This window comes from Balaenoptera borealis, assembly GCF_965194805.1.
Source record: "Balaenoptera borealis genome assembly, chromosome: 2".
In the NCBI taxonomy this organism is placed as follows: Eukaryota; Metazoa; Chordata; class Mammalia; order Artiodactyla; family Balaenopteridae; genus Balaenoptera; species Balaenoptera borealis.
Window position 1 is genome coordinate 153329454 of NC_138867.1, and position 26857 is coordinate 153356310.

The 26857-nt window shown below is 46.6% G+C and overlaps 1 protein-coding gene across 14 annotated transcripts in view; it reads left to right on the plus strand.

Annotated features, from left to right (window-relative positions):
- TENM2 (teneurin transmembrane protein 2) overlaps positions 1–26857 on the plus strand; it is a 590108-nt gene that overhangs the window by 441964 nt on the left and 121287 nt on the right. For 12 of the 14 annotated variants that reach the window (XM_082378741.1, XM_082378737.1, XM_082378738.1 and 9 more), the window contains one exon: positions 24072–24218. The exons of 1 other annotated variant lie outside the window; for it this stretch is intronic. In XM_082378741.1, the coding sequence (XP_082234867.1) occupies positions 24072–24218 (147 nt within the window). Of the gene's footprint in view, positions 1–9308; positions 9393–24071; positions 24219–26857 lie in introns of all 14 variants that reach the window. One more of the 14 variants, XM_082378742.1, reaches the window with a different exon arrangement.

Below are 26857 nucleotides of genomic sequence, written 5' to 3' on the forward strand. Positions count from 1 at the left end.
CTTTGGTAGGAATCTGTTCTCCTTGAAGAGGAAATCTGGTATTTCTTACATTTGAGGATGTTGTCAGGTCAGTGTGTCTTAGAACACCTTGTCCTGGTCTCGCCTTTCCTTACTCCTTCTCATTCCTCATGACTCTGGGTTCTAAGATTCTATCTGCCTGGCTCTGTGCATCAAAGAATGACCTAGGAGCTTCAACTTTGACTCAGTTGAGTAGCACACATGCTTTTTGGAGAGTCAAGACTCTCACTGATTGTCTGTCCCTATTCAGCCCAATAAACTTCACAATTGCCCACATTCCTCCCAGGCTGCAATTGCTTGACTCCTTGGAGCATAACTCAAGGGTCATATCTGGGGATTCTTTGCAATTCCTTGGCTCATCTCCTGGGTTATCAGGAGTCATACCGGGCGGGTATCCCAGATGTTCATGGAAGAAACAGATTTTACATTTTCTCCCAAGTTGTCTGCCTCATGGGGTTCACTCTTATACTAACCCACTTCTTTCATAGCATTCTATTTCACAAGCTCTTTTTCAAAGGCTTGCCTTTATTGCTTTTGGAAAATAGGGTACCATCATTTTGAAAACCCGCCAGTCGAAGTCAGGGATTATTGCTCTCCTCCTCCATCCTTGCCATCGTGCATTTCTATGTATCATTATAACCAGACCCGCAGAGGCCTTCATACCATTGATGATCTCTCATCCTCATCCATGAGGAAAGATCCTCATGAAGGATCTTTCCCTTCATGAGTAATAAAGAAAGAAACCTCACCAAATAGCAGCCAGGAGAAAGTTGAGTATTTCATCATAAACATTCTCGGGATAATTAGAATGGATTAACTTACAAGAGAAAATGCATTTAGTTAATCTTCCCTCTAATTAGAAAAGTATCCCTGGTTTTAAGTAAAGTGTTTGTTTTTAAAAACATATTTTCATTGTAATCAGTACGGGGGAGGCCTGCTTGGTCCTCAATGATAGGATTCAACATCTGCAAAGTAATTAAAAGCTACCAGCCAGTGATTTTTTGATGATTAAGATCCTTCAGGAGCCTATTCAGTCTTTTCCCATTGCTTTCACCATGGGATTCTCCATAAATGACCTTATTCTGTGGTCCGTGGCAACGGTACCCTCTTTCTGTGCCCAAACGGGTGAAGATGTGTCTGACTCCTCTCAGTCAACAAGTGTCAAGTGGGAAGATTAATTCAGGAGAGTTTATATACTTTTCCAAGTGAGCTGGGATAATAGTCAAAATGAGACCAAAATGAGTAGGCAACATGAGACATGCATGAAATAGAACAGGGTCACAGTCTAGCCCTCCATGAGTTCTATTGCAAGGCTGACAGATCCCACACTGCCCCCAAGCCCTACAAGTCTGTCCCACCAGTAAGGAATGATTTACATCACTTCTTCAATTTTATGGTTCATCCCAACTGCAAAGCTCCCTCACCCCCAAGCATTCCTAGAAGTTTCCAAAGGTGTCTCACGTGTTCATCTTTAGCCCATTCAGATTCTTCTAGCTCAGTCCCGTCAGTGACGCTGCCTACAAAATGCAGTTAAGGGGAACCCTAGAGTACTTGCCCTACTGCCCGGGTCCACGCCAGGGGTGTGCCAGCCAGGGCCCTCAGCACCCACTCTACTGAAGCCCTGCTGTGTTTACACACAGAAGGAGAGAATGCCACACTCTCCCACGCTGGGAAACTTTATCAGCTGGTAACATGTCCCTTTGAGAAAACAGCCCTTCATTTTTTGCCAATAGCCCCTCTCCCATACTTCAAGGTTTTGTCCCAGGGCTGGGCTGTAGAACAGACCACAGGATCCTTTCTGTTTCCTCACCTGCGTTCATCCTCAGACACCTTCTGTAGACGCAGGGACAGTGCGGGTTGCTCACAAGTTCTCCAAACAGAACCAGGCTCTGAATCCCAACTTAGCCTTGGGACCCCTACCGTCTACACAGCCGACTCTTAAGGTTGCTTCCGTTTTCAGCCAGCTCAACTGCCAATCAAAGAGTCCCTGTGGCCTCCCACCTTCCTAATAGTCATGTCCCAGGAGGAAGGGAGAGGGAACTGCTTCCGTGTCCCCTAGACTCTAGGTTTCCAGCAGTTTCTGGCACAGCTCTTTGAGGCTGCTTGCTCTAATCGTGCATGGCACCCAGCATCACCCAGCGGCCCAAACTATATATCACAAAAACTACATCCTGCCAGAGAAAGGAAGGATCAACCAGCGTTCTAGAGACAGAAAGCCCCACGTAATTGTTGTCCAGGAGGAATTAAAATTACTGAGCATCCTGGGCCACGAATTCCAAGTTCAGCCGCAGCAGCACCTGGTCAAATTAGCAATGAAGTTGGTTAGAGCCTGGCCCGGAAGCGTCATCTGTCTAAAGCTGTAGGCAGAGTGATGGGCTCTCATAAGTGTGAATTGCATTTCTTTATTTTTTAAATTATGCTTTAACTTCAAGAGGGCTTGCCAGGCAGCTGTGTCTCATCTAGAATCAATGTCAGGGGGTAGGGGGCCCCCAAAGATTATAAAATAACCACCTCACAAACACAGAGGAAACACTTGTACCTGATTTGATTCCAACATGTCAGCAAGCTGTCAATCACTGGTCACACTACTCCATCCAAGAGACACACTGTCTAATGACACGAAACTCAAACGTGGCACTGCAAGAGAGCGTCCTGGCAAGAGGCAGTGAGATTGTTTCTCTACGTTAGGTGTATGTGAGCTCAGGAAGCCCAGATGTTGCTGGTGATAGCAGCGCCCGCCCGTGAGTAGGGAGGGAGATTGAAGATGTTGAGAGAAACTAGCTTCTTCCTATTAATCCAGGAACGCAAGCAAGTCGAGTTGGGTCCCTGAAGCAAGTTACTATCAGCTTCTCAACATACTTTGAATATGAACTGATTTAACTTTGTATCTCCATTTAATGGAGCCAAGAAAGATCTGTATCTGTTCACTTACAGACCTGCTCTCTGGGGGTCTGATACGGGAAATGTTTTCATATCATAGAAAAGCCTAGCGCCGAAAACCGTCTACCCAGAATTAAACAGCTTGAAACACATAACATACATCAATACTCACTCCAGACTGAACACTCATTGTCAGTGCTCATAGCTTATGAACACTCATTATCAGTGCTCATAGCTACTACTGTAGTTATCATGCGTTCGCAGGGAGGGGCTGGTGTAAGGAAATGTGTAGCAAAAAGATTAAATGTGTGAATGAAACAGGCCTGGCTTCAAATCCATTGCCTGTTGGGTGACCTTTGGCAATTTCTGTGTCTTCAGTAAGCTTTGGTTTTTCCCATCTGTAAATTGGGAATTAATAATACCCATGCCCTACTGTTGTGAGGACTTCACTTATAGGTGAAGCACTTAACACAGTGCTTGATGTTCCATAAATGTTGGCTTAGTAATCATGAACAGCACTTCTTTGTGCCTTTACTGTAGTTTCCCCACTGTGTCTTCATGGAGTAAGCAGTTAAGAAAGCAGTAGGGATAGGATACAACAATGCATGGGAAGGAGCCCAAAAGTCCAGAAAGAGAGGCCGGGGTACTAGACCTCATGTGTTAAGCCAGGTGTCTGGGCCCCTCCTCTGATTTCACTCTTGCAGGAGGAGGTCTTTGGAACACCTGGATTCTGTTCCTTTAAGAAGGGAGAACCCAAGGAGCAAGTGTAAAGCAGGGAGGGAGGTAGAAATGGACCAGGATGGATCTGACTGCCAACTGCAGGAACGTGGGTGTATTAAACAAGAGAGCCACATGTGTTTCATTGCATGCCACGTCTGGGGTCCATACTTCCTCTCTGTGGTTCTAGCTGGGCAATGGCAACTACATTCATTCATTCGTCACGAAACATTTATGAAGTGCCTACTGTGAGCTGGCTGTAGCACACGCCCCCTGCCCTCTTCCGTGTGAGCCTCTGGGGCAGCAGGGATGAGAAGTGATTTGCAGAGGGGCGGTTGACAGCCTGAGGAACTCAAGACCTCTACTGCCTTTTTGACTGCATGAGACTTTGCCGCTTTCTAACTTGGGACACGCTCCTGGTGTTTCTACCAATATTTTTGGCTTGTTTTTCTACACCATCCCTTGCTCATAGCTTCCCAAGGAGATCAATGTAAGAATAGAAGCCTTGTACTTCAAATGGTAGTTTAAATTCATTTGTAACACAATGTAATTACATAAAAGGAAGCAGTCAGGTATCAAACTGTGTGGATACACACAAATGACTCCCTCATAAGTGTTAATATTTCCAACAATGGAAGACATTTAGTTAAATCAAATGAAGATGGCAACTCATTAAAATTTGATTTTCCCTCCTATCCTTTTTTATCTTTTAATCCTCCATATATGGCACAGCTTGTTCAGTTAAATAACACTCGTTAATTAAATCTCATCTTCTTCTAGCTGTATCTATATTTTTATTTATTAGGAAAACCTTTAGATGCTTATAATCTAATTTAGTTGGATTACTGCTTGGACGTCTCTAAGTAAGAAAACTGTGGGGTTTTCAGGTGGAATTACTGGCTAGAGGAGGGTGCGGGAGAAACCAAGTTCTCCACTGGCAGGAGCTGGCAGACAGGCCTCTCCTCTGCTGGGAGGCTTAACCTAGATTTGGATAATGAGGGCACCATGCATTCAGTATCTTTGTTGACTATGGGAAGGGGCGGCAGGGCAAAATCTATAGAAGAAGGTGTAAACTCAAACACCCCTATGTGGGTGAGGCAAGCCCAGTATAAGTAAGTGCATTAAATAGGGTGTAAGATGGTGAGGAGTGGGAATAATCTGGAAACTAAAGGCCCTACCTATGGAGGGCAGACACAACCCACCACTGGCTGAACGTTGCCATGTAGAAATGCAAGCCTAGTTTTGCCAAATTTTCCACTTCTTCGGTAGAAGCCAGAGATCCAGATTGGTACGCATACTCTCCCAATGTTTTTTGTTTTTTGTTTTTTAATTAATTTATTTATTTATTTATTTTTGGCTGTGTTGGGTCTTCGTTTCTGTGCGAGGGCTTTCTCTAGTTGCGGCAAGCGGGGGCCACTCTTCATCGCGGTGCGCGGGCCTCTCACTATCGCGGCCTCTCTTGTTGCGGAGCACAGGCTCCAGACGCGCAGGCTCAGTAGTTGTGGCTCACGGGCTCTAGAGCGCAGGCTCAGTAGTTGTGGCTCACGGGCCTAGGTGCTCCGCAGCATGTGGGATCTTCCCAGACCAGGGCTCGAACCTGTGTCCCCTGCGTTGGCAGGCAGATTCTCAACCACTGCGCCACCAGGGAAGCCCCTCTCCCAATGTTTAAATGTTGGCAAGCAACTCAAAATTTATGAAAATGCTGTACAAGCCATTCAAACAAGACTGGGGGCCAAACGAGACACCCATCTGTGACCACTGACACCTCCAGTGAAAGATGAGTGCTGAATGAGGAAACATCATTTGCCTGGATTGAGACTTGCATAGCTTTGGCTACTTTTCTTTGATACCCCACCTCTCCTGGTGACTGGTTTAAGCTGGCGGGAGTCTCATTACCCTGATATAACGGTGATACTTTGCACTTACATGGTGAATTTTTCTCCAAGGAGCTCAAAAGACTTTGTGTTGCCTCAGTCAACCTCACAACAAGCCTGTGAGGCCAGCAGCAGGCTCTTGCCCCCCAGTGCTCAGTGAGCAGCATCAGAAAGGATGTGACACGAGGCAGCTAGGTCGACTCATTGGTTTCAATCCACGGTCTACACAATGGGCAAATACAGCGTTCAAGAAGCATGGCCAGGGTTTCCATTACTGCCTCCTCTGCTGCCCTTTTTGGCTTCTATTCCTTGCATCTGCTCCAGTTGACAGCTCAGCCCCAGATCTCAACAGTATAGGCCAACTGAGCCAGTAACTTATTCCTGCCGTGCGTGTGAGTGTGTACACGTCTTGTGTGTGCATGCATGTGTGTGCACCCATCTGACTTCTCAGCAGGCCCAGCATGGTACATCCGCACCCATTACAATATGTCTCTGCATTGGTCATTGGTCTAATGCCATGCTCTGAAATGCTACCTTAGCAAGTGCTCAAGACCTAGAAACTCCAAACAGGTATCTTCAGGAATCTGGATACCTGTATTTTACTAACCGTGCCTGAATAATTCATGCTGCTTGAGGTCCCTATGTCCCTTTCTCTTCCTCAGTCTGATAGAATTACAATGGTGGAGGAGAAGTCTTTCCCTTACAGAGCTGGCATGTGTGCCCTCTCTATGGCCACAGTGGATTAGTGGGAATGGCCGTGCAAAACAGGCGCAAGGGCTAGAGCAGTGCAGTAAAGGGCCAGGAACAAGGATCTTCCCTGAGTTGCCTTGGGGAGAACAGCCAAGAAAGTAACACTGACCATCAGTGATTGGAGCTCTGTCACTGCCATCACTTCCTCTCCATGACTGGGTTCAAGGGCTTTCCTACACAGTCCCCCTGCCCAGCCCCTTCCCCTCGGCTTCTTGGGCATATGTGCTCTCTGTCTTGCTCTACTCAGGGGAATTCCATGGGCTTTGCAGGCAGGACCCAGAAGGAAGACTCCAGTACAGCAGTGTAAACCTGTTGATCTTTACACCAGGACAGCAGAGCACAAGTATCCTGCATTTTCTAGATTACCTTGCTCTTCCCTCCAAGTTGTCTCAGATCAGGCTGCTGGTTCCTGGGAACAGTTCCCAGCATGATATTCTGCTACAGTCATTCACGTTCTCTGCATGCGAGCATGCCATAAACATCCTTCAGAGGAAGATGCAAAATGAGAGAAACACCTGGCCATTTTCAAATGCATGTGTTGGGGAGAAAACTAAACTTATTGACATTGGAACTACAAAGGCTGTCATACCCACCCAGCTTGCAAATCTGATCCTGCAAATCAGGACACTCTTCATTAGAGTCAAAGGAAACCGCCTTTACCAGGGATGCAAACTTTAAAGATCTTGCAGAAAAGCAATGGAAATCCTTCGTCAATCTAGTCTGAGCCACAATTGATTGAGCCTCCGGAATCAACCATAATGTTTTAGCTCGTCCAGTAGATCAAAATCAATATTGAATATGTTTAAAGTACGTAGATTAAAAGAACGATTTCTTCATATATATGAGTATAGCTGAGTATATAAAGAAATGGCTTTTTTGCTGCCTTGGGAGAAATCGACTTGTGCTTTCCATGTGGCCGTTCAGAATGGAAGCTTTCAAAGGTCAGCCGAGGCTGCTCTTTTTCTCCATACATTACGCTTCTCAAAATATTCAGTATCATACAAACAAATCATCATTTGTATTTTTAGAACAGATAAGCAAACATACATTTGGGGGAGTTCAAGGGGACTCCTCTGTCATAATGGCCTCAGGGTGACATTCTAGAAAGTCAAAAAAGCGAAGGTAGCCACTGGCATCCTCAGTGCTGCCAAATCTGGTAAAGCCCAAAGTGCCCATGGTACAGTGTGTAAAATGCCAGCGCAGGTGACACTCACCGTAGATCTGCCGGCAAATTCAAGCCCACCTGGCTGAACTGGCCTTCGGGTTAAATTTACTCCTGAATGCAGACAGTGAAATTCAAGGGAAGCACAAGAGGCCAGATGCACTGGTCAGCAGGGAGTTCGGCCACTGCAGTTTCAGCTCGCAGCCCCACTCAGGTTTCGGAAGAAACTGAAGTGAAATTCCAGGTTGAGTTAAATACCTGGCAGGACCACAGGTCGGTTTCAGTGCATCTAACTGACCTCAGCTTCCTGGGATGCCTTTACCTTGACATGTAAATTTCCGCATCCATCACCAGTGAGATTGGGTTACACTAAGCAATGCAACCTTAAAATATTTTCTGAGCGGTAAAAGCAAACGATTGCAGTGTTATAGAATCCCGTCTTCTAGCAGACATGAAAATGTTACTGATACTAATCATCGCAGCGAGGTAAAAAGCCACAAGCCAAGACTTTGAGGGGAAGGAGGCAGAGCCCCTGAAAACAGCATGAGGCTGACACAGGAAGACAGGAGTTAAAGCCAGCTGGGAATGGCTTCAGAAGCTAGAAATGCACATTGCTGGCGGTTTTGCTTTTCATTTGTTTTTCTTCCCAGGCTGGGGCTTCACCCCTTTCTATTAAAACCCTGACAGTGACTCCCAAGAAAGATGATCTCTGACAGGACCAATTCCTTTGGTTTGGCCAATCCTGCCACCCAGCAGCAAAAGTACTACCCAGAAAGAGCCTGAATGATCCCCTGCCCTGAGCAGGAATACAGAAGGTGCTCTGTAAGTGCTAGCTGGCTTGAGATTCCCTGGGTATGACCCTCTCAGCCATTTCAGAGAGAGAGAAAGAGAAAGCGCATCAGATCTGAGGAGAGAAGTTGGAGAGGAAAGAGTGAAGAGCCACTGTGAGTTGGCTTCAAAAATACTGTGTTTCTTCTTTGTTATACAGCAGCAACTAACACAACAATGTGAAGCAATTATACTCCACTAAAGATGTTTTAAAAATGTTATAATGTTAAAAAAAAAAAAATAACTGTGTTTCTTAGCTGCCAAAACAGCCCATTTGTTACAAAGTCAAGAGCTGGATTGGAAGAAGAAATAGCAAAGGGAATAACCAAAACTGAGTAAATGCAGGGTTCCTCCTGAGTTGGGAACATGAGGGCTTGAACAAAGGATGTGCTGGCCTGTAACCTAGTGCATACATTCCAAATGGCACAGAATCACCCCCAATGGAGTGAAAAATGTTCCTTGGGAGGGTGTGAAAACATCTTACTCTTTATTGTATAAAACAGATTCATGGGGAAGGAAACAGTAACCAAAAATGTTAGGAAATATTCATCTGGTGGAAGAGATGATCAACTGATTTGTTTCAGAACTTCAATAGAAGTGGCCTCAAGTATCTTTCCTGAAGACACACTATGGCTCAGGAAGGTTTCTTCCAGTTCACATTTCTGTCTTTATCACCCCTTGCCGGCTGACTCAGGCTTACACCAAATCGGTTTGGGCTGAAATAAGGAGACGGGCCAAATAATTGATGTCATATATGTTTTGAATTTACGGATTGACTGACTTCCCCTTTCGGATAATAATAGCTGATAGTTATTGAGTATTGACCATAAAACTTGCCAGTCCTGGTGCCAAATTCTTAACGTCTTGACCTTCTCTCGTCAAATCTTCACATCAGTTTTGCAAGGTGGAAACTGTTGTCATCAGCATTGTACAGGTGAGAAAACTGGCTCAGAGAGGTTCAACAATCAGTGGAAGTCTTAACTGGCAGGGACAGGGGGAGGTGAGCTCTAAATCCAGGTTGACTTGACAGAGACCAGGTGTAACCAGTGCACTGTTTTGATCAGCTGCTTTGACCCCAGGTAATTACAACAAGAGGATTACTTTGGAGGCCAGCGATGAAATCAGAGTATATATGGGCACCAGGGAGCCATCCTCACCTACTGGTAAGGTCACCACCTGCAGAAGCGTCTGTTTGGTGAAGGAGAATGACCCCCCTATTAGTATGCTTTGGGGTTCTCTGCTTTACCAGCACCCCCTGGCCGAAGAGTGCCCTAACTTATCTCAGAATTCGAAAATGACTTACTGCCCCTCAGCATAGGCGTCATTGACCAACTCCCCTCAATTTAAGTTGACTTTCTATCAGAGTTCACATTTCTACCAACTTTTCATTAAACTAATTATTCAAAACAATTCAGAGTTAGCGTTCTCACAGCAACTGTAACTCTGCCGTGACTATATTAAGGTGTAAATCGAACAGCATGTTTTGCAATGAAGTTAATTTTATATTCACCAGAGAACTGAGTTATAGTTGCTGTGGGAACCATCATTTCGAATCTCTTGACTTTTCGTGCATTTAAATTCTCAACCACAGCATTGCACACTGTAGCATATTTTGCATGGACGCTTAATTTGCTTCGCACCGTGGCCTGTCTACCCTGACCTTGGACGTCTTGTCAGAGACTAGCATAGCAGCCTTCTGGTTTTCCCAGCCTTCTTTCTTATCCTGGTACCTATGACACAGCAGGGAGAAATCACCAAGAAACAAAATGGTTCCCATTTTATCTTTAAAATGTTTTGGAGAGGTAACTTTCCTTAGAAGCACAGTCAGGGAGAGGTACCAAGTCTCGGGCAATGTCGACTAAAGCAGGCGATGCCATTGCATTTGTGTCGAGCCAGGATTCTCATCCAAGGGTAATTTTGGCCCTGCGCTGTGTTATTCAGTACACACAGGGTGACCTCTGAAAGCTCCAAGACCTTCCAAGTGCCATTAATCATGCAGGCATACACAGCCATACGTAAGAACTTACTGGAGCTCCGGAAAAGCTAAACAACATTTCCCAGAGCCCCATAAAACCCAAGCATCTCTAAGTCAAGACGCATTGCAGGGCCTCTCTAAAAGGGACGTTCAGCAGAACTGGAATAGAACTCGGGCTAAGTCCTGGTGGTATAGAATTGGTAACATGTGCCAGGGTAAAGGCAGAGGCTAGCAGAGCAAGTGAAACTCTGAGATGGTTAGAGACGTGAGTGTTCCATCTACAAGGATTATCGATTTTTGCAGCTTTATTGGAAAAATCAGTCATGCTTTCTGCCTCCCGGGGATTGCTCGGCTGCAATTTGGGAGTGTGTATGTGTGGAAACTCGGCAGGTTAAGCAGCTGAGTAGCAGCTCCCATTCACCATTCAATTATCCATTTAGCGAAAATGTGACAGCAGAAACATACTGCTGTTTTGCATGTTTAAAATGTATTTGAAAGGAGGGATTTTTTGTTTCTCTGTAAATGAGAGGATTTCCAAGAGGAAGCTCTTGCCTTCCTAAGGGCACACTCATTATGCAAAACTGAAGAATAGCACCTAACAATAGCATGGGCCAGATTGTTGGAATTGTATACTCTCGGAAAACAAGTCTCCTCATTCCTCATACCGATGGAGACTTCTTGCAAAATTGGTAGATAAAAACCCTATCATGACCAGCGACCCGCCCCCTAAGTCCTTGATCAGCTAAAATATGCGTTAAGAAAAGGACTAGAACACTACATGCAAGTAGAGTTTCAAAGCACAGGATACGGTCAGGACGGCAGGGTTACCCACGTCACAAGGATGGGGATTGGTGAATGATGAAGGCGCTGGTTTCGTGAGTCAGGGCGGGGTGGGAGACACCGTGCCAGCCAGAGGAGAGAAAGGAGGTGAAAAGCGGAGGGGAGATTGGAGTGTTTTTATTGTTTCTGTACCAGGCAGAAAGTAAAGAAAACAAGATAAAATATGGTTACTGTATGAGGTCATTTGATATGCAGTGTTCTGAGAGCACGTCTTCAGAGGATTTGGAGAGATTGTTTGGTAGGGAAAGCTCGATAGATTAATAAATAAATAAATATATAGATAGATAAATAGATATTGGATAAGTGATGGGTGGATAGGTAGATGATAGATAGAGATAGCTTTAGTGTGTTTGAGTGCCACAATTCAGATGCGTCAAGCTGACCTATAGAGATAAACAGAATGCAAAGGGATTTAAAGTCCAGGATTAATTATCTGGGAGGATGCTTGGGGGTGGTCCAAGGAGGCCTTAATGCCAAGAAGAACTAGACAAAGTTGGCAGAATACATGCAGCCTGTGGTCTGAAGTCATTATGTTAAGAAAGTCAGGAAGTTCGTTTGCTGGAGCTGTTCCATGTTAGACTGTCAACTCTGACTCTAGGGACAGAGCCTGGGAGACCCCGTGCTTCTCTGATCTGCTTCACCCATGCTGCCCTTTCCCTTCACTCTGCTTGTTGTCTTTAATAAGGAAAAGCAACTTGGAGAGGAGGGCAGAATCCCGTCTCCTCAACCCCATTTGTTCACTGATTCTCAGCTGAGGAGTCAAATGTATTTGCATAACCGGAGTGCTATTTTATGGACGAAGTATTTTATCCTCTGCTTTTGTGTCTCAGAAGTCTTTTCTTTTGGAGGGATGTGTAGGGAACCCTAAACCCATAGAGAATTAGCCTTGCCACACAGAGCCATTGGTAGCAGGGCACCCCTGAAGCCTGCCTGAGCCACCACGACAGTTACCAAGACTACCCCTATGGCCTCCTCCTGGCCAGCCTCCCAGATCCCGCCCTTGCCCCATCCCTGTGTGTTCTCCTTGCACAAAGGGACCCTTTAAAACTTCAAGTCAGATCGGACCACTCCTCTGCTCAAAATATCCCCAGAGCTCTTGTTACTCAGAATAAAGCCACTATCCTCAGAGTAAGCTGCAAGGTTCTGCATATATCTGTCCTCACCTCATTACCCTGTCCCCACATTGTCCCCTTGTGCACTCTGCTCCAGTCACACTAGCCACCTTGCTGTCCTTCCAACACCCCAACACTCTCTGCCTCAGGGCCTTTGCACCTACAGTTTCCTCTGCCTGGATTCCTGTCCCCCCAGACATTGGCATGACTCTCTCCCTCCCCTCCTTTAGGGTTTTCACTCAAACGTCACCTCATCAGCGAGGACTTCCCGGACCACCCCATACATAACAGCAATCCTCATCTCACACCACCCCCATCACAGTTCCCCCCCCCCCCGCTGCTTTATTTCCCCCCTAGCAATTATCACTATCTGACGTGCCATATTAATTTCTTATGTGTTTACTATGAGTCTCCCCCAGTAGAATGTAAGACCTTTAAGAGCGAGACTTTGTCTCTTTTGTTTACCACTATATGTTCTGTGTCTAGAAAGTACCTGACATTTGGTAGATACTCAGCAGATATTTACCGAATGAATGAAAGAATAAGCTCATGAATTTATTCTGGAAGTTGACACATTATAACAACTCCGTACATGCTTGATGTTGCATTGGGATTTCTCCCTTAGAAGTCCTTTCACTTCCTGATATCCACACGCTAGACTCATCAAGGGCGAGGGGTAGAGCTGGAGACAAAGGGCAACCCTCTTGACTGGGGACCACCAAGCCACTCAGGCAGGACATCATGGGGTGGCTTCACCTGGCACGATCCTGTCCGCTTCTCATCTTATTAACAGAGCGGGTCAAGCTCCAGACTGACAGCTCACACTACCCTAAACCACCTATAAACCTATAAATGGTCATTGATTAATCCACAGTGAGGAAAACCCACATCTCCTTCTCAGTGTATTCTCTCCCTCAAGAGAAATCTATATGGGAAAGGAAGTTAAGATCAGAAGATCGCCCGGGGAAGCAAAGAGTCAAAGCAAGGGGTGTGTTATTCCAATACCAACCTTCTCCCTGTAGAATCCTCCCTGGTTAGAGGGAAGCGAAGTGCATGGGCCCAGAGTTGGACGGGCCTGGGTACAAACCCTCAGGCTACCACTTTCACTGATTATGACCCTGGGAAAGTTCATTAACCTCTCTGAGCTTCAGATTTTTCAGCCACAGATGATGATAATAATTTGTACTTTATATGCTCCTTGAAAAGACTCAATGAAGTAATGAGGATGTGAGGTGCTGGGCACCGGGACCCGCACTCGTCAGTGGCAAGTGGTGTCCCTTCATTCCCCCCAATCAAGCAGGACGCACTCACTGCTGAGTTGACCCTGACTCTCTCCTGCTCCACGGGGCTCCCCTTCCACACCCCGGGCAGACCACCCCTCTCTGTTAACATACTTTTTTGAGCCTGAATGAGATTTCTCAACCCTGGGATCCTTTACAGTTTCACCTCACCTGCCTCTTGCATTTAAGGGGGATTCCGAAGATAACGTGTCCCGTTATGTGCCCATCTTACTCATGTAACTCTCAGGAAATTATCTCACTTTTCTCATTTCCATTTCCTCCTCTTTGGGGGGCACCTTCCTGGGGTCTTTGCTCTACTGACTGCGCTGACCCTGGTATAAACAGTAGCGGACACTCCCTCGCCATCACCAATTCAAGTGCCAATCAGAGGCTCTCCCAAGCCACACGGGACCCTTCTGCTAGTCTTTGGGAGGTTACTTTTTTTTCTTTTTTGTTTTCTTCAAGGTTACTTCTAACAACAACACTAATAATAATAGCTGTCAGTTCTGGAACATTTACTATGTGCATTTACACATGGTTTACACATCATGCGTATTTTTGTGCATTAACACCTATTAACACTCATGCCAAGTATGATAAGTAATATGATATGTATTCTCTCTTTTAAATCCCAACAACCCTCTAGGATAGGTACCCTTCTTGCCCTGGTTTCATAGATGAAGAAACTAAGGAATAAAGAGCTTATAATTTTTGCCTAAGATTATACAGCCAAGGGATAGGGCTGGATTCAGAGCCCACTGCCTTCACCACGCTACTGCCACGTGGTTACCGGGCTGACCTGGTACTTTGGCCCAAGGAGGCCACAGATACTGCTGGAGGGCTCAACGTCCTCAAACAAGTAACCCAGTATAAAAGTCTGTGCCCTCTCCCTTGTCCTTGGGGGGCCGTTCGCATCCATGACCACCAGTGAAAAAAGCCCAGCCCTCACTCGCTGACCTTGATAATGACAGTTATCCCAGGTGGCATGCGACGGAGGGGTTTCCTGGGACTCAGGACTTTCAGGGCTAAAACCCAGACAGTCCCAGGCAAACGGGGACAGTCGGTCCGCCTAGTTGAGAGCAGAGACTCTGGAGCCCGTCTGACGCCAGACGTTACATCCTGGCTCCACCACTAACCAGCTCTGCCACTTTGGTCAAGTTACTTAACTTTTCTGTGCCTCCATTCCCTCTCCTATAAAATGGGAATAATACTAGGGCCTACACCATAGGGTTGTTGTAACAATAAGTTAATGCATGAGAGGCATATGAAAGAGTGCCAGGCACACGGAAATGTCTAGTTGAGGAATTGCTATTCTTGTTGTCATTCTATTAAAAGCTTCCTAAAATCCAGAGTTATGGTCCTAGGGCAGGTTCTTTGTCTAGCCCTTTTAACATCTCTAAGAAACAAACATTTAGTGATTTCCTTACATTTTCTAAAGTTGGGCTGCAAACAGCAACAACAAAAGAATATACATGGCAATTTATCATCAGCGTGATCTTAACACCAGTTAAAAGAGAGCGGCCAGCCTGCAGTAAGTAACAAGTCCGTGCCCACAGGCCTTTTAGGTGTTATTTGTATTTTTATGACCCTCCTGTGGCTATACGGATGCTCAGTGGGTGTAGAAATTGGATGGTTAAAAATAACAAAAAAGAGATCAAAGCCGTGCCTTTGTCCCTATTTCCATACCAGGGAGGTACCACATTCATTATTTGCTGGACAGCTGCGGGAGTAAGCAACACGAGCTACAGCAACTTGATTATCCTCCAAGAACCACATTAAACCATTGGGCTTTCTTATTATTGTCATCCCTGCCTTGGTGGAACTCTTGTTACCCTCTTAATCTACCAACATGCCTCTCTCCTCCCTCGCTGGCTGCTCTATCCTGTGTCTCTCAGTCAGGAGGGATCAGTTTATTCCAAGGTGAAAGGCACGGACTTTCTCCAGCACTCATCCACAGCCGCTGGCATCAGCTCAGTTTTAGACCCTGTACCGGAACCAACTGTTTCTTTTGCTTGGGGAGATGTCATCCATCCAGGGGCTTGGGGTGTGACCTGCAGGAAGCTTTTCCCTTTGCCTGGCTGCCGAATCAGGGGCCCAGTGAAGCAGCAGAAGCACCACATGGTTTATTTATGCATTCATTCAACAAACAGCTTTAATGCCAGGTGCTGGGAAAACAGCCTGTACAACAGAGTCAGAGTCTTTTGCACTCGGGAGGCTTGGAGGCTCCCGGGAAGATGGGCATTGAGGCTTCTCCACCTCAGCCGCACAGAGGAACCACTTGGGGAGCTCAAGAAATCAAAATACTGATGCCTGGGTCTCATCCTCAGAGATTCTGATTTAATTGGGGGTGCAGCCTGGCATTGGGGTTTTTCAAGGCTCCCAGGCGATTCTAATGCGCAGCCTAGTGGAGACCCACTGCTCTAAACAAAAGAGGAATTAGAATGATGGCGAGTGCTTCAGAAGGAGTAGGTGGTGCTGTGAAGTCATGTGATGGAGGGGGAACCCTGAGCTGCAAGTCAGAGAGCCTTCCCTGAACAACCGCTGGCTCAGCCAAGGATAAATGGCTTTGCCAAGTGAGTGCAGGGGGCAGAATTTAGGGAGAGGGATCTGCAAAAGTGCAAAAGGAAGAGGATCCAGGCTATGTTCTAGAACAGAGGAGGGCAGCGTGGCCAAGGTCAGAGAGCAGAGACTCAAGTGACAGGAGATGAGAAGGGGAGAAGTGGACAGGTTCCGATTAGGCAGGGCCTTGGAGGCCCTTTTCAGGAGTTAGGACTTAAGCCTGAAAGGAGTGGTTCTCACCCAACAGCCATCGGAACCTGCTGGAGGGCTTGTTAAAATGCAGGTTGCCTGGCCCCATCCCCCCAGAGGTCCTGAATGGTGGGTCTGGGGTGGAACCTGAGAATGTGCATTTCTAATGAGATCCCAGGTGATACTGCTGCTTCTGGTGCCAGGCCCACACTTTGAGACGCAGTGCTGCGATCCAAAGCGATGGGAGAAACTCCTGGTACATCGGCAGCGGGTTCCAGCGTGGCCCTGGTTGGTGTGGGCCTTGGCAACCTGCTGATATTTGCCCATCACTACCCATGACATCCTCCTCTGATGGGGTGAAGTGGGATAAAGAAAGGTGTTGTTCCAGGGGAAGAAAGCAGGCTCCCCTCAAGGAAAGCAAGGCTTGTGTTGGACCCCAGTGCTACTAGGTGATAATGACTCAGTCCCAATTCACTAAGTAATTGACATGGGATTTCCCTCCCAAGAAGAGCTACTCCCGGTTACTGCCGCCTAAACTCTGTTTCCTCCCCTCATGATTTCTACCTTTTTTTTTTTTTAATTTATTTTATTTTATTTTATTTGGCTTGTTGGGTCTTCGTTGCTGTGTGCGAGCTTTCTCTAGCTGCGGTGAGCGGGGACTACTCTTCGTTGCGGTGCGCGGGCTTCTCATTGCGGTGGCTTCTCTTTGTGTGGAGCACGGGCTGTAGGCGCGCGGGCTTCAGTAGTTGTGGCTCGCGGGCTCTAGAGCACAGGTTCGGTAGTTGTGGCTCACGGGCTTAGTTGCTCCATGGCATGTGGGATCTTCCCGGACCAGGGCTCAAACCCGTGTCCCCTGCGTTGGCAGGCGGATTCTTATCCACTGCGCCACCAGGGAAGTCCATGATTTCTACTTTTTAAAAAATTGTGTTAATAAGAGTTCAAAGCATCAAAACAGTACAAAATAAGATGCATTTTGTTTTCTGAGCCCAAGGCTGAGCCCGCTGCCTTCCTTCTCCCAGGCAGACAGAAATGATGCTGATCAGTGAGAATCCTGGTGCGTCCAGGAAACATGCAGCATTGACACCTGGATCCAAACTTACATCACCTCATGGGAGCTCTGCTGTTTCTGTTGCTGCTGGGGTGGAGGGGCACGACTTCTGCCTTACGAGCCAAAGAGGAACGTTAGACCATGGAAAGGATCACTGCCCTTCCCAGCCCTCCCCCTCCCCCTCCCCCCCCCCACCCCTATGCAAACCCTTAAAGACATACACATGCTGTTGAAACGAAGAGGAACATCTGCCTCTGGATTTCCCACAACTTCTCTGACAAAGCAGGGGCAGCTGTTCAAGCTCAGGTTCATGGCTGAGCGTCCATGCCAGTTTGTGCCTGGAAGCGGTCTCTTCACCACTCCCTCCTGCTCGCAGAGACGAGCAAGAGGGCAAGCCTTGCTGTTTTCTGGGACCAGAGTGCTTCTTTGGCAGTCAGTCTTCTAAAATTAGTTGGAGTTTTCCCCGGAGTGTCTCGAAACACCAGATTAATTTTCTGAGCATTTGTCACTGCTGTTTAGTAGAAGCGGCCACCAAAGCCCCGGTGATCCCCAGTCCCCAGCACCTCAGCTGTCTGCAAGTCTAAAGAGTTCTGGAGTGCAATGGCAGACTCTGTTACATATTTCCAATGTGTGTCCGTTCCTCAGTTCCAACAGTTCAGAGCTCTGAGGAAACAGTCATGTTTAAAACAGTTGGGGGAGGGGGGTTCCCTCATTAAGTTAACAAGCAAAAGTACAAGGCTGCCCAAAAGAAAGTCATCACTTATTTCACCTTCAACTCTCTTGCCCCTCAGAGTCACCCTCAGCATCAGTGGGTTTTCTGAAAACACTTCTAGTGACATTACTAGATTCTTGGGTGGTGGGCAAAGGGGAGTGTGGATTTCCTAGGATGTGATGCAATCACACACTCAGGACACCCCAGAAGCCTCCATTTCTTAATTTGAAATAAGATAGGCGCTTGTTTTTTTTTCCTGATCTGGAGGTGAGGCAAGAAGAAGTGGCCTGCACTTCAAACTATGCCCCCCTCAAAAAAGCCTGCTGCTAATTATAATATTTGTAATATCAACAATTATATCAACATGAACAACTAGTAAGTGCTACTCTCTACTGAGCATTTACAATGTGCTCAAGCTCGATGTGCTCAATCTTTGCCTTTATCATTTCATTTTACCCCTCTGACACCTGTATAGAGTAAGTATTACCATCATCCCTGTTCATTCATTCATTCAGCAAACGTTGATTGCGTGTCTGTCATATGCCAACTATTGTTCTAGACACTGAGGATACCTCAGTGAACAAGAGAGGCAAAAATCCTAGCCCTTGTGCAGGTTGCATTCTATTGGGAAGGACAAGAAATAAGATTTATTAGCAAGATACATAGTTTTACAGACGGGGGTGAATGGTGAAGCTGCCAGCTCAAGGTCACACAGACAACAAGAGGCAGATCTAGGTTTTAATCTCAGACGTCTGACTCCGAACTGGGTTAAGGTTTTCCCCTTGGTTCAGAAAAGCCTTCCTACAGGGGTGTAGCCCAGGCTGCAGTAGCTCTCCTAATGGTCTCTTGAACCAAGCAGGGACGTCTCCCTTCTCTGGCTTTCCTTGTCATCTGTCTGCGTTGACATGCAGCCTGTTCTGTGTTTTCACTTGCATTCCCATCTGGGTGTTGCCCTCTCTGCTTTTCTAAGGTGCGCCTGATGTTGCATGCTAAAATCCTACTTCTCTTCCCACATCCTTTCTACCGTATTAGCCACTTATTTCCACCTCTCAGTTGCTGCACATGGCAGAACGTTTCTTGATGCTTTTTTAGAAAAGCCTTTTATGGCAATTATAGCTTTCTTCAAGTACATTTATGCTCCCCTTTTTACTGTGCTGTAGACATTATTTTGCTCATACCTAATTTTTGTTAGGGCAGAAAGCCTGCCTATCTGGTAACTGTGTCGATGGATTTTTTTTTTTTTCTTTTTCCCCAGTCTTTGGAATCTTGTGTGTAGAAAAGCCTTGGAAACTATTCCATCTTCACTCTGCCAAAGGCATTAGAGATGCTGATTTCAGTCAAAAGTCATTCGTTCATCCATCCCCTGACTCTGTGTTGAGTACTGGCAATGCAAGAGTAAACAAGATAGACGTGGTCCCTGCCCTGACAGGTTTACATCATAACAGAAATGCCCAGAGCAGTTGTACACTGCACAGTTCTAGGGCCCCCATTCACATGGCAGTTAATGACGATGTGCACCTTTATTACAACAATTTTCCTGCAGGTGACAATAAAATGTCTTAAGGAAGGGCTGCTACAAGGGCTAGCAAGCATCAGAGAGTTGCCAGACAGTTGTGATTCAGTGTGGTGGATGGGATAGGATAGGGTAGGATAAAGGTACCATGACAGGTGGAGCTAGCCTTGATTTGGGAGCTTTGGAAAGGCTCCCTGGAGATGACTTGGGTGAAGGATGGGTTGAAGTTAGGCAGATAAGGAAAGGCCGAATGGCTTCAGTCTGAACAAAGCCTAAAGTGATATTGAGTTAGGCTGATGTGGTGACAACCAGTTCATGGAAGATCTGGAAGCCAGGGTAAGGACTTCAGACTTTGCCCCAGGGTCAATGGAAAGCTATAGAAGTATTTTCAGTAGTGTCCAGAACAGAGAGAAATGGATGATGGTGCAAGACCGGAGGCAGGGAGACCAGTTAGATGGCTTTGACCAGAGTCTAAACCAGAGATGAGGATGGCTTAGGTTAATGTAGTAACAGTAGGGGTAGGAGTGGAGAGCAGATTCTAGAGATATTTAGGAAGAGCAGGTAGGGCTTCTTATAGTAAAGAGGAAAATTAGGCAGGACTTGGTTTTTGACCAGATACATGAGATGAGAGAGGAGGCGGGGGAGGGTAATTAACAATGACTCCAGGGTTTCAGTCTTGGCCAGTGGGGTACATGCAGGTGCCATTCATTGATCAAGGAATCAGAGTTTGGGAGGGGAAGAAAGATCAAGAAACTGAATTCTGCTGAGTTTGAGATGCTTGTGAGTGAACAGATGGAGATGCTGAAATGCACGTTGGAGTCCAGGTCCAGACATCAGGGAAAGAGCTGAAAATTCAGGAGTCATCTGAATGTATCAGTGTGCTTGGCTTTTGTTTTGTTTTGTTTTTAATCCCAAATTTCTGCATCAGCTCTAATTTTTGTTAAGACAAAAAGCCTGCCTACCTGGTAACTGTACCAACAGATATATTTTTCCTAGTGGTTGGAACTCTATGTGTAGAAAAGTCTTGGAAACTATTCCATTTCCACTCTGCCAAAAGTATTGGAAGTGTGAGAGAACCATCCCAAGATATCACTGTTGCCCTTGAAAGTTCTCCCTGGGAAGAAGACTTAGATCTTTGAGAAAGAGTTCCCACTAGCTTCTCCTAACTCTCAGAAGAGTCTATAGATGAGGGCCAGGCTGAAATGATACTGGGACCACCTGATTGTTTTCCATTCATTTAAGCACCTACTATGTGCCTGACACTAGGGCACGTGCTGGGTTCCAACAGCAAACAGGGAAATCTCAGCTCTCATGCAGCTTTAGATCAAGGGCAGGGTTTCTCAACCTCAGCACCACTGACATTCGGGGCTGTATCATTCTTTGTTGTGGGGACTGTCCTAGGCATTGTAAGATGCTGAACATCCGTCCTCTACCCACCAGATGTCAGTAGCGTCCTCCCCTAGATGTGATCATCAAAAGTGTCTCCGGACATTGCCACATGTCCCCTGGAGGGAGGGATGGGGGACAGAATTGCCTCAGTTGAGAATCTCTAGTCTAGGGTCACGATAGAACCTGAAGTCTCCAACAGCCAGCTCGCCACCTGCACAAAGAATCAAACAGCTGTGCCTAAGGCCTCCTGTATCGGTGGTCTCAGAGATAGGCACTCAAGGAGGAGCAGTGCTAGCTAGCCTGAAATCCAGAAGACTCCATGCAGGAGACCTCATGGATCCCAAAGTATGAGCCCGTAAGCCCAATTCAAGTCCAGTTACAGATTCCTCTCCAGAGAATAGCTACCACCTGATACCCATTTGCCCTCCCAGACTAATTACTTCCTACGTTTTGTTTTCCCTTAAGTGGAGGCTGGCTTTGCACTTTACAAACACAACGAATCACCTCCTCAGAAGGCCACCAGCAGAAGGAACTTGTGCTGGGGATAGCTTGGGGTTGCCTAGCAACGCCACGCATTCACCAAGGCTGCTTTCTTCCTCTTCAAGCTAAAAAACAAAGTCCTGTCCATTAATTCCCAGCTGCCCCAAAACTTCTCAGAGATTTGCCAGCTTCCCACTGTTCGTGTTTTCATCTTCCTCATACGATATGGAGAAAACCCACTACTGTGGTCTGTTTATCTCGCTTCAGTGGGTCAGGGGAGAAGCGGGGGAATCGAGAGAGAAAGAGAAGGGGAAAAAAGCCTCGTTCAATCTAGGAGCATGCATATTTTGAGTGCATATCTCTGACTGACATGCTAGTAGTGTTCTTCGCAAATTTGACTTTTATGTAGTGGACGTGGGTTTCCTACACAGTGAGGCTTCTGTTGAGACTTTGTGCATGATTTTATTCAAACATGAGACCTCAAAGTAGCTAAATAACAAAGCACATATAATAGATACCGTGCCAGGTGAATGCTGGTAGGTCTGTCATGTAGTGTATTCTCTGTGATCCATTCCCTAAAACTTACTGGTAGAAATTGTAAAGCTGGGGGTGGCTGGAGGTTGAAGATACTCTCTTTTCCTTGAGAATTTGTGAAATGTCCCTTGAGCTTTTCCTACTGAGTTGCATTTTGCTCCTGCAGAAATATTTGTGGCATTTCTCTGACACCCACTGGGGCTGGCTTCCCTTCCCAGCGCTCTCTCTCAAAGTATAAAGGGGGAAAGTCACAGGTATTCCAGGCAGGGCTGTGGTCACCTCCTTGGTAAGGAAGGAATGGAAATGTGACTCTTTGCTTTGTGAGGATAGGTATGGGGACAAGTAAGTCTTTTTTCAGATATGCAAGCACTGATGATTTGCTCACATCCTGGATTTAGTGCCAGGTTCTTCAACAAAAGAAAAGATTCCCTGGTAATCATCTCCTCATTCCTCCTCTCAAGACAGCTCGTCTTCCTTACAGAGACTTCTGAATGTAGCACGTCTCCTCTGTTGCTTACCTTGTTCTCCCAGGTCCTAACCCATGCATACCACATTCTGGAAAGGATGGGAGGGAATAAGCATTGAGGAGTGAAACTCCTTAAAGAAGTAAATTTCAACTCAATTTCAAACCCTCCAGCCCTTTCTTCCTAGGAGGAGTCCTTTAAATTCCCACCGCTGCCACATGCACAAATTAGGTTTATCGGCATTCTTGTAAGGGGTACTCGAGGGAAGAGAGGAAGGCTGCCAGGTGACGGCCTCTGGAATGCTGGAGAGAGAAGTAGGGGGAGACGCACACTTTCGATTCAGAAGATTTGTGCCACAAAGGTTTCAAATCAATTACCTCCATCATTACAAAGTGCTCCATCCCTCCGCCACGGCCCAAGCTACCCTGCTCTTTGTGTGGTTTAAAAATAGATATAGAAAGAGATGGAGATAGAGATGGTAGCAGATGTCAAGACAGAATGAGAGAGAGAGAGAGAGATGTTCAGGAGAGTTATTTTCTGAGGACAATTAAATTAATGGTCTTTCGGAATATATTTAAATGTAGTAGGGAAACATACCTAGGTTGCACAACGCTGTAAATTTCCTCGAAGTCATTGCCTTGTACAGTACACTTAAAACAGGTGAATTTTATGGTATGTAAATTACACCTCAGTAAAGCCGTTAAAGGAAAGAAAAATAAAAACGTATCTAGGAATTCTTGCCAGCAAGTAGGTTTTGTGAGTGCGGCCACATCCTACCAATCCTGTGCTTCTCTCTACATCTTATAAATGGCGACAGAGGCTCTGCCACAGAGACTCCCCATCTCTCTATAGTGCTCCCCACACTCTTTCTCTTCTTTCCTCATCCAGGGTGTCTTTGCCCACGCTCAGGTCAAGGGAGTAGTAGCTGCAATTGTTTTGGGTGCTGGAGCAATTAGGGAATGAGGTAGGCTGCTGATTTCACACACCCCCCCAAAAGGAAAAGAAAACCACAAAATAGGAATCCCTCGAACCCCACTGCCTTCCCCCACGGGCATAAGCATTCCTCTATCTTTTCCCAATTCATGGCACTCAGCACCTACTCTTTCCCCAGCCTTCCAATCCTGCAGTATTTTAAAATCATGCCATAAATAGGTTGAATGATTGGCAGCCAACATTTTTAAGTGCCCCTTAAAGCGAAATACTACAGAAATATGAAAATAGCCCAGCAGAACCATCCAGCTCTTGGTCCTAAGAAGCTCGTGCTAATCGCATGTAAATTTAGCTTTAAAATTCTGAAAGATGGAGGGCACTCTGCCTCCATTCTGGGTTGATAGGGAAGTTTCTCTCTTCTGCAGAAGGCTCTTCTGAAAACAGAAAGAAAGAAAAGATTTTTCTTGAGGTAGCAACCATCCTGAGCCAACGGGCTGGAAATAACGGCCTGGCTAGGTGTGTCGTAAGCTCAGGGCTAGTTTAGCTTTCCGGAATGTTCCCCACTTTGGGAAGGTTGCCTCAGACCCCTACGCACAGGTCAGTGTCACTGGGGATCCTCTGCATCTGGGCCCCTGCTAACGTCTTGCAACCGCATGAGTCGCCTGCTTCCCCGGCTCTTCCCGAGGCAGGTCCGGGCCCCACTCTGCGGCTGGCCCAGCGGCTGCCCTGTGGCCTTGTTCCCCCTTTGCATGGCTCCCCTGTTGCCCCAGCGCGGCCTCACGTTCCTCCTTCTCATCCTCTCCGTTTCTCCAACCAGATGGCTGCCCCGATTTGTGCAACGGCAACGGGAGATGCACACTGGGTCAGAACAGCTGGCAGTGTGTCTGCCAGACCGGCTGGAGAGGGCCCGGATGCAACGTTGCCATGGAAACCTCCTGTGCGGATAACAAGGATAACGAGGGAGGTGAGCAAGCGTCTTCTAACTCCCGGCCCCTCAAGAGCAGAGCATTGTTTATAGATGGTCATCATGAGTCCTTTATCCTGAAAGACCTCCCCTCAGCTAGTGTCAAAGGTTGTTGTAACATTTCCTTTGAAGCAAACGCGGCTGAGAACGGGCATCCTCGGGCCAACGGGGGCTCCTGGAGACATGGGCCGGGGGCACTGGGATTGGATGCTGGCTTTGGTTTCTCAAGTACACGTCGCCACAGAAAGGTGGCCGGGCCCCGGCTTTGCCTTTGGGTGACCGTCCCTGCCAGGCCTTCCAGGGCAGGGAGTTACAAACAAGTCTGTGCTGGTGATGACAGTATGTGCTCCCCCTGAGCTAAGAGGTGGTAAGCAGTGCATCCCTTCATCCTTTCAGCCCTTTGAGATGTTACTTTTACAAATGAGGAAACCAAGGCCTAGAGAGCAATTAAGTAACTTTTTTAAAGATAACTTAGTCACCAATAGTAAACTCATGACCCAAACCCAGCTCTGACTCCAAAGTCCATGTTCTACCCAGTGGTTGGCAAACCACAGCCCTTGGGCCAAATCTGACCCACTGCCTGTTTTTGTACCGGCCCGCGAGCAAAAGATGGTTTTTACATTTTTAACGGTTGCGGGGAAAAAAACCTAAAGAAGGAGAGTATTTCACGACACACGAAAACTACGTGGAATTCAAATTTCAGTGTCCATAAGTAGAGTTTTGTTGGAGCTCAGACACGACTATTCATCTATGTTTTGTCCTGCTTTCACCCTCAAAGGCAATGTTGGTTAGTTGGCCTAGACAAAGCCTAAAATTTTTATTCTCTGACCCCTTACAGGAAGTTTGCTAACCTCTGTTCTGTACCCCTAGCTGAATTTTCCTGTGTTGTTTCCTGATGGAGTGCTAAGATTCTGGGGCTAAATGGGGTGCAGTAGCATATGGACCACCTGATTTCCTGAGAACACAGAGTCATGCTCTCCCGTAACATTAGTACACGCTTGTCATCCAACCCTACCAAAATGACTAACTGGTCAGAATTCCCTCAGGGCAGAAGCTGTTTCAGGGTATAAGAGGCTATGAGTCTGATTATTTAACAAAAATATGTATCGTCTTGTATGTGCCAGTCCCTGGGCTCTGGGACTGTCAGCCCCTGCCCTCATGGCCCCAAGGGGTCGGTCAGCTTCACCGATGTCCAGAGTGAGGTGCAATCCATTGGGTTAAGGCTGAAAGTATCAGACACACTATTTTTATTTTTCTTCATCCTCCTGATAGACATTTTACAATTTCCGTAACCTCTGATTGCAGTTGTAACATGTCTACAATTTGTAAGTAAACAAATGTGCATATGCTGATAGGAGTACACCAATCAAAAAAAGTTTATAGACTTGATGCAGTTTACAGAGCTCCCATTCATTCATTTACCTTCCTGAAACAGAGCCAAAATAGAAGCCGCTTTAATTCATTTTCGAATAAAGTGAGCCATGACTCCATATACGTTTTTTTCCCCAAGAGAGACGGTCAAAATCGCGCTACTTTCCCTGGTAACGTTCACTGTTTTTGCTTCTGGTCCCTGGTGGTTTCACCAAGCAAAGCGGTTGTTTACAGATCCACTCCTTCCTCTTCCAGAAAGGAGCTGCTGTCCTAGCTTTCTTCCCTGTCGCTGGTGTCATCAGCTGAAAGCTTAGCAAACAGGCTGGAACGGTGCACCCAGGGGAGGGGGACTCAGTCTCCCACAATGTGCCCTGCGCCGCCCACTTCCCTCTCCACCAGCCCCACCCTGATCCCAGCTCCCACCAGGAGAAAACCAAATTCCTGAAGTGCTGGGGCTGGAGGAGGAACCTTGCAAGTCCCCAGCCTGAGGATGGCCCAAGGGGCACAGTTCAGGGTCCCTCCTGGCAGGCAGAGGCAAGAGGCACCCGGAAAGGCAGGGCACAAAAGCAAATGAGGCAGTGATTATGCTAAAGACAATAATGGCCTTGTTTTGGGAACTATTAAAACAACCTCCCAGGGAAGTAATTAACCACCAAGAAAAAAAGGCTCTGCACCCGTGTTTATAAAAAGAAACTCCCAGTTAATTCAGAGTTGCTTGTGTCAGGTGAGAGGGGTAGGCACGGATTCTGTCTCACCTGGTGTAAGCAATTCACAATTAACTGAGGTCTTTTTTTGGAGGAGATTCCTCGGTGCAGAGTATCCTTCTTCGTGGGTAATTACTTCCCTAGGAGGTGTGCTCGGCACTTCGCTGTTTATTGATAAATATTAAAGTTGTTCCTCATCAACTGCAGATCCAATCCTGTAGCACACTAATTACATCACTGTTTTGTTTGTTTGGGGGGGTGGGGGGGGTGGGGAGGGGGCGGTGGAAGTTCTGCCCCAGGCTCTGTCCTGCTTTGCCAGTTCTCAGGAAGAGCTGTGTGGGTCTCTAAATGTAGCAGTGGGTGGGTAAGAGCAGACGCCCAGGCCTGGGGAGCAGCTGCAGTGAACACATTTGTCATAAACCTCACGAATGGGGAAAATAATAGAGTGCCCTTCCAAAGTGAGCTGGAAGAGGCAAATCATTTTTCCATCTAGGAATGCTCTCCATTTTTTAAAAATCTCAAGTTTAAAGTGATAGTTTTTTTTTATTTTAAACTGATATAAAT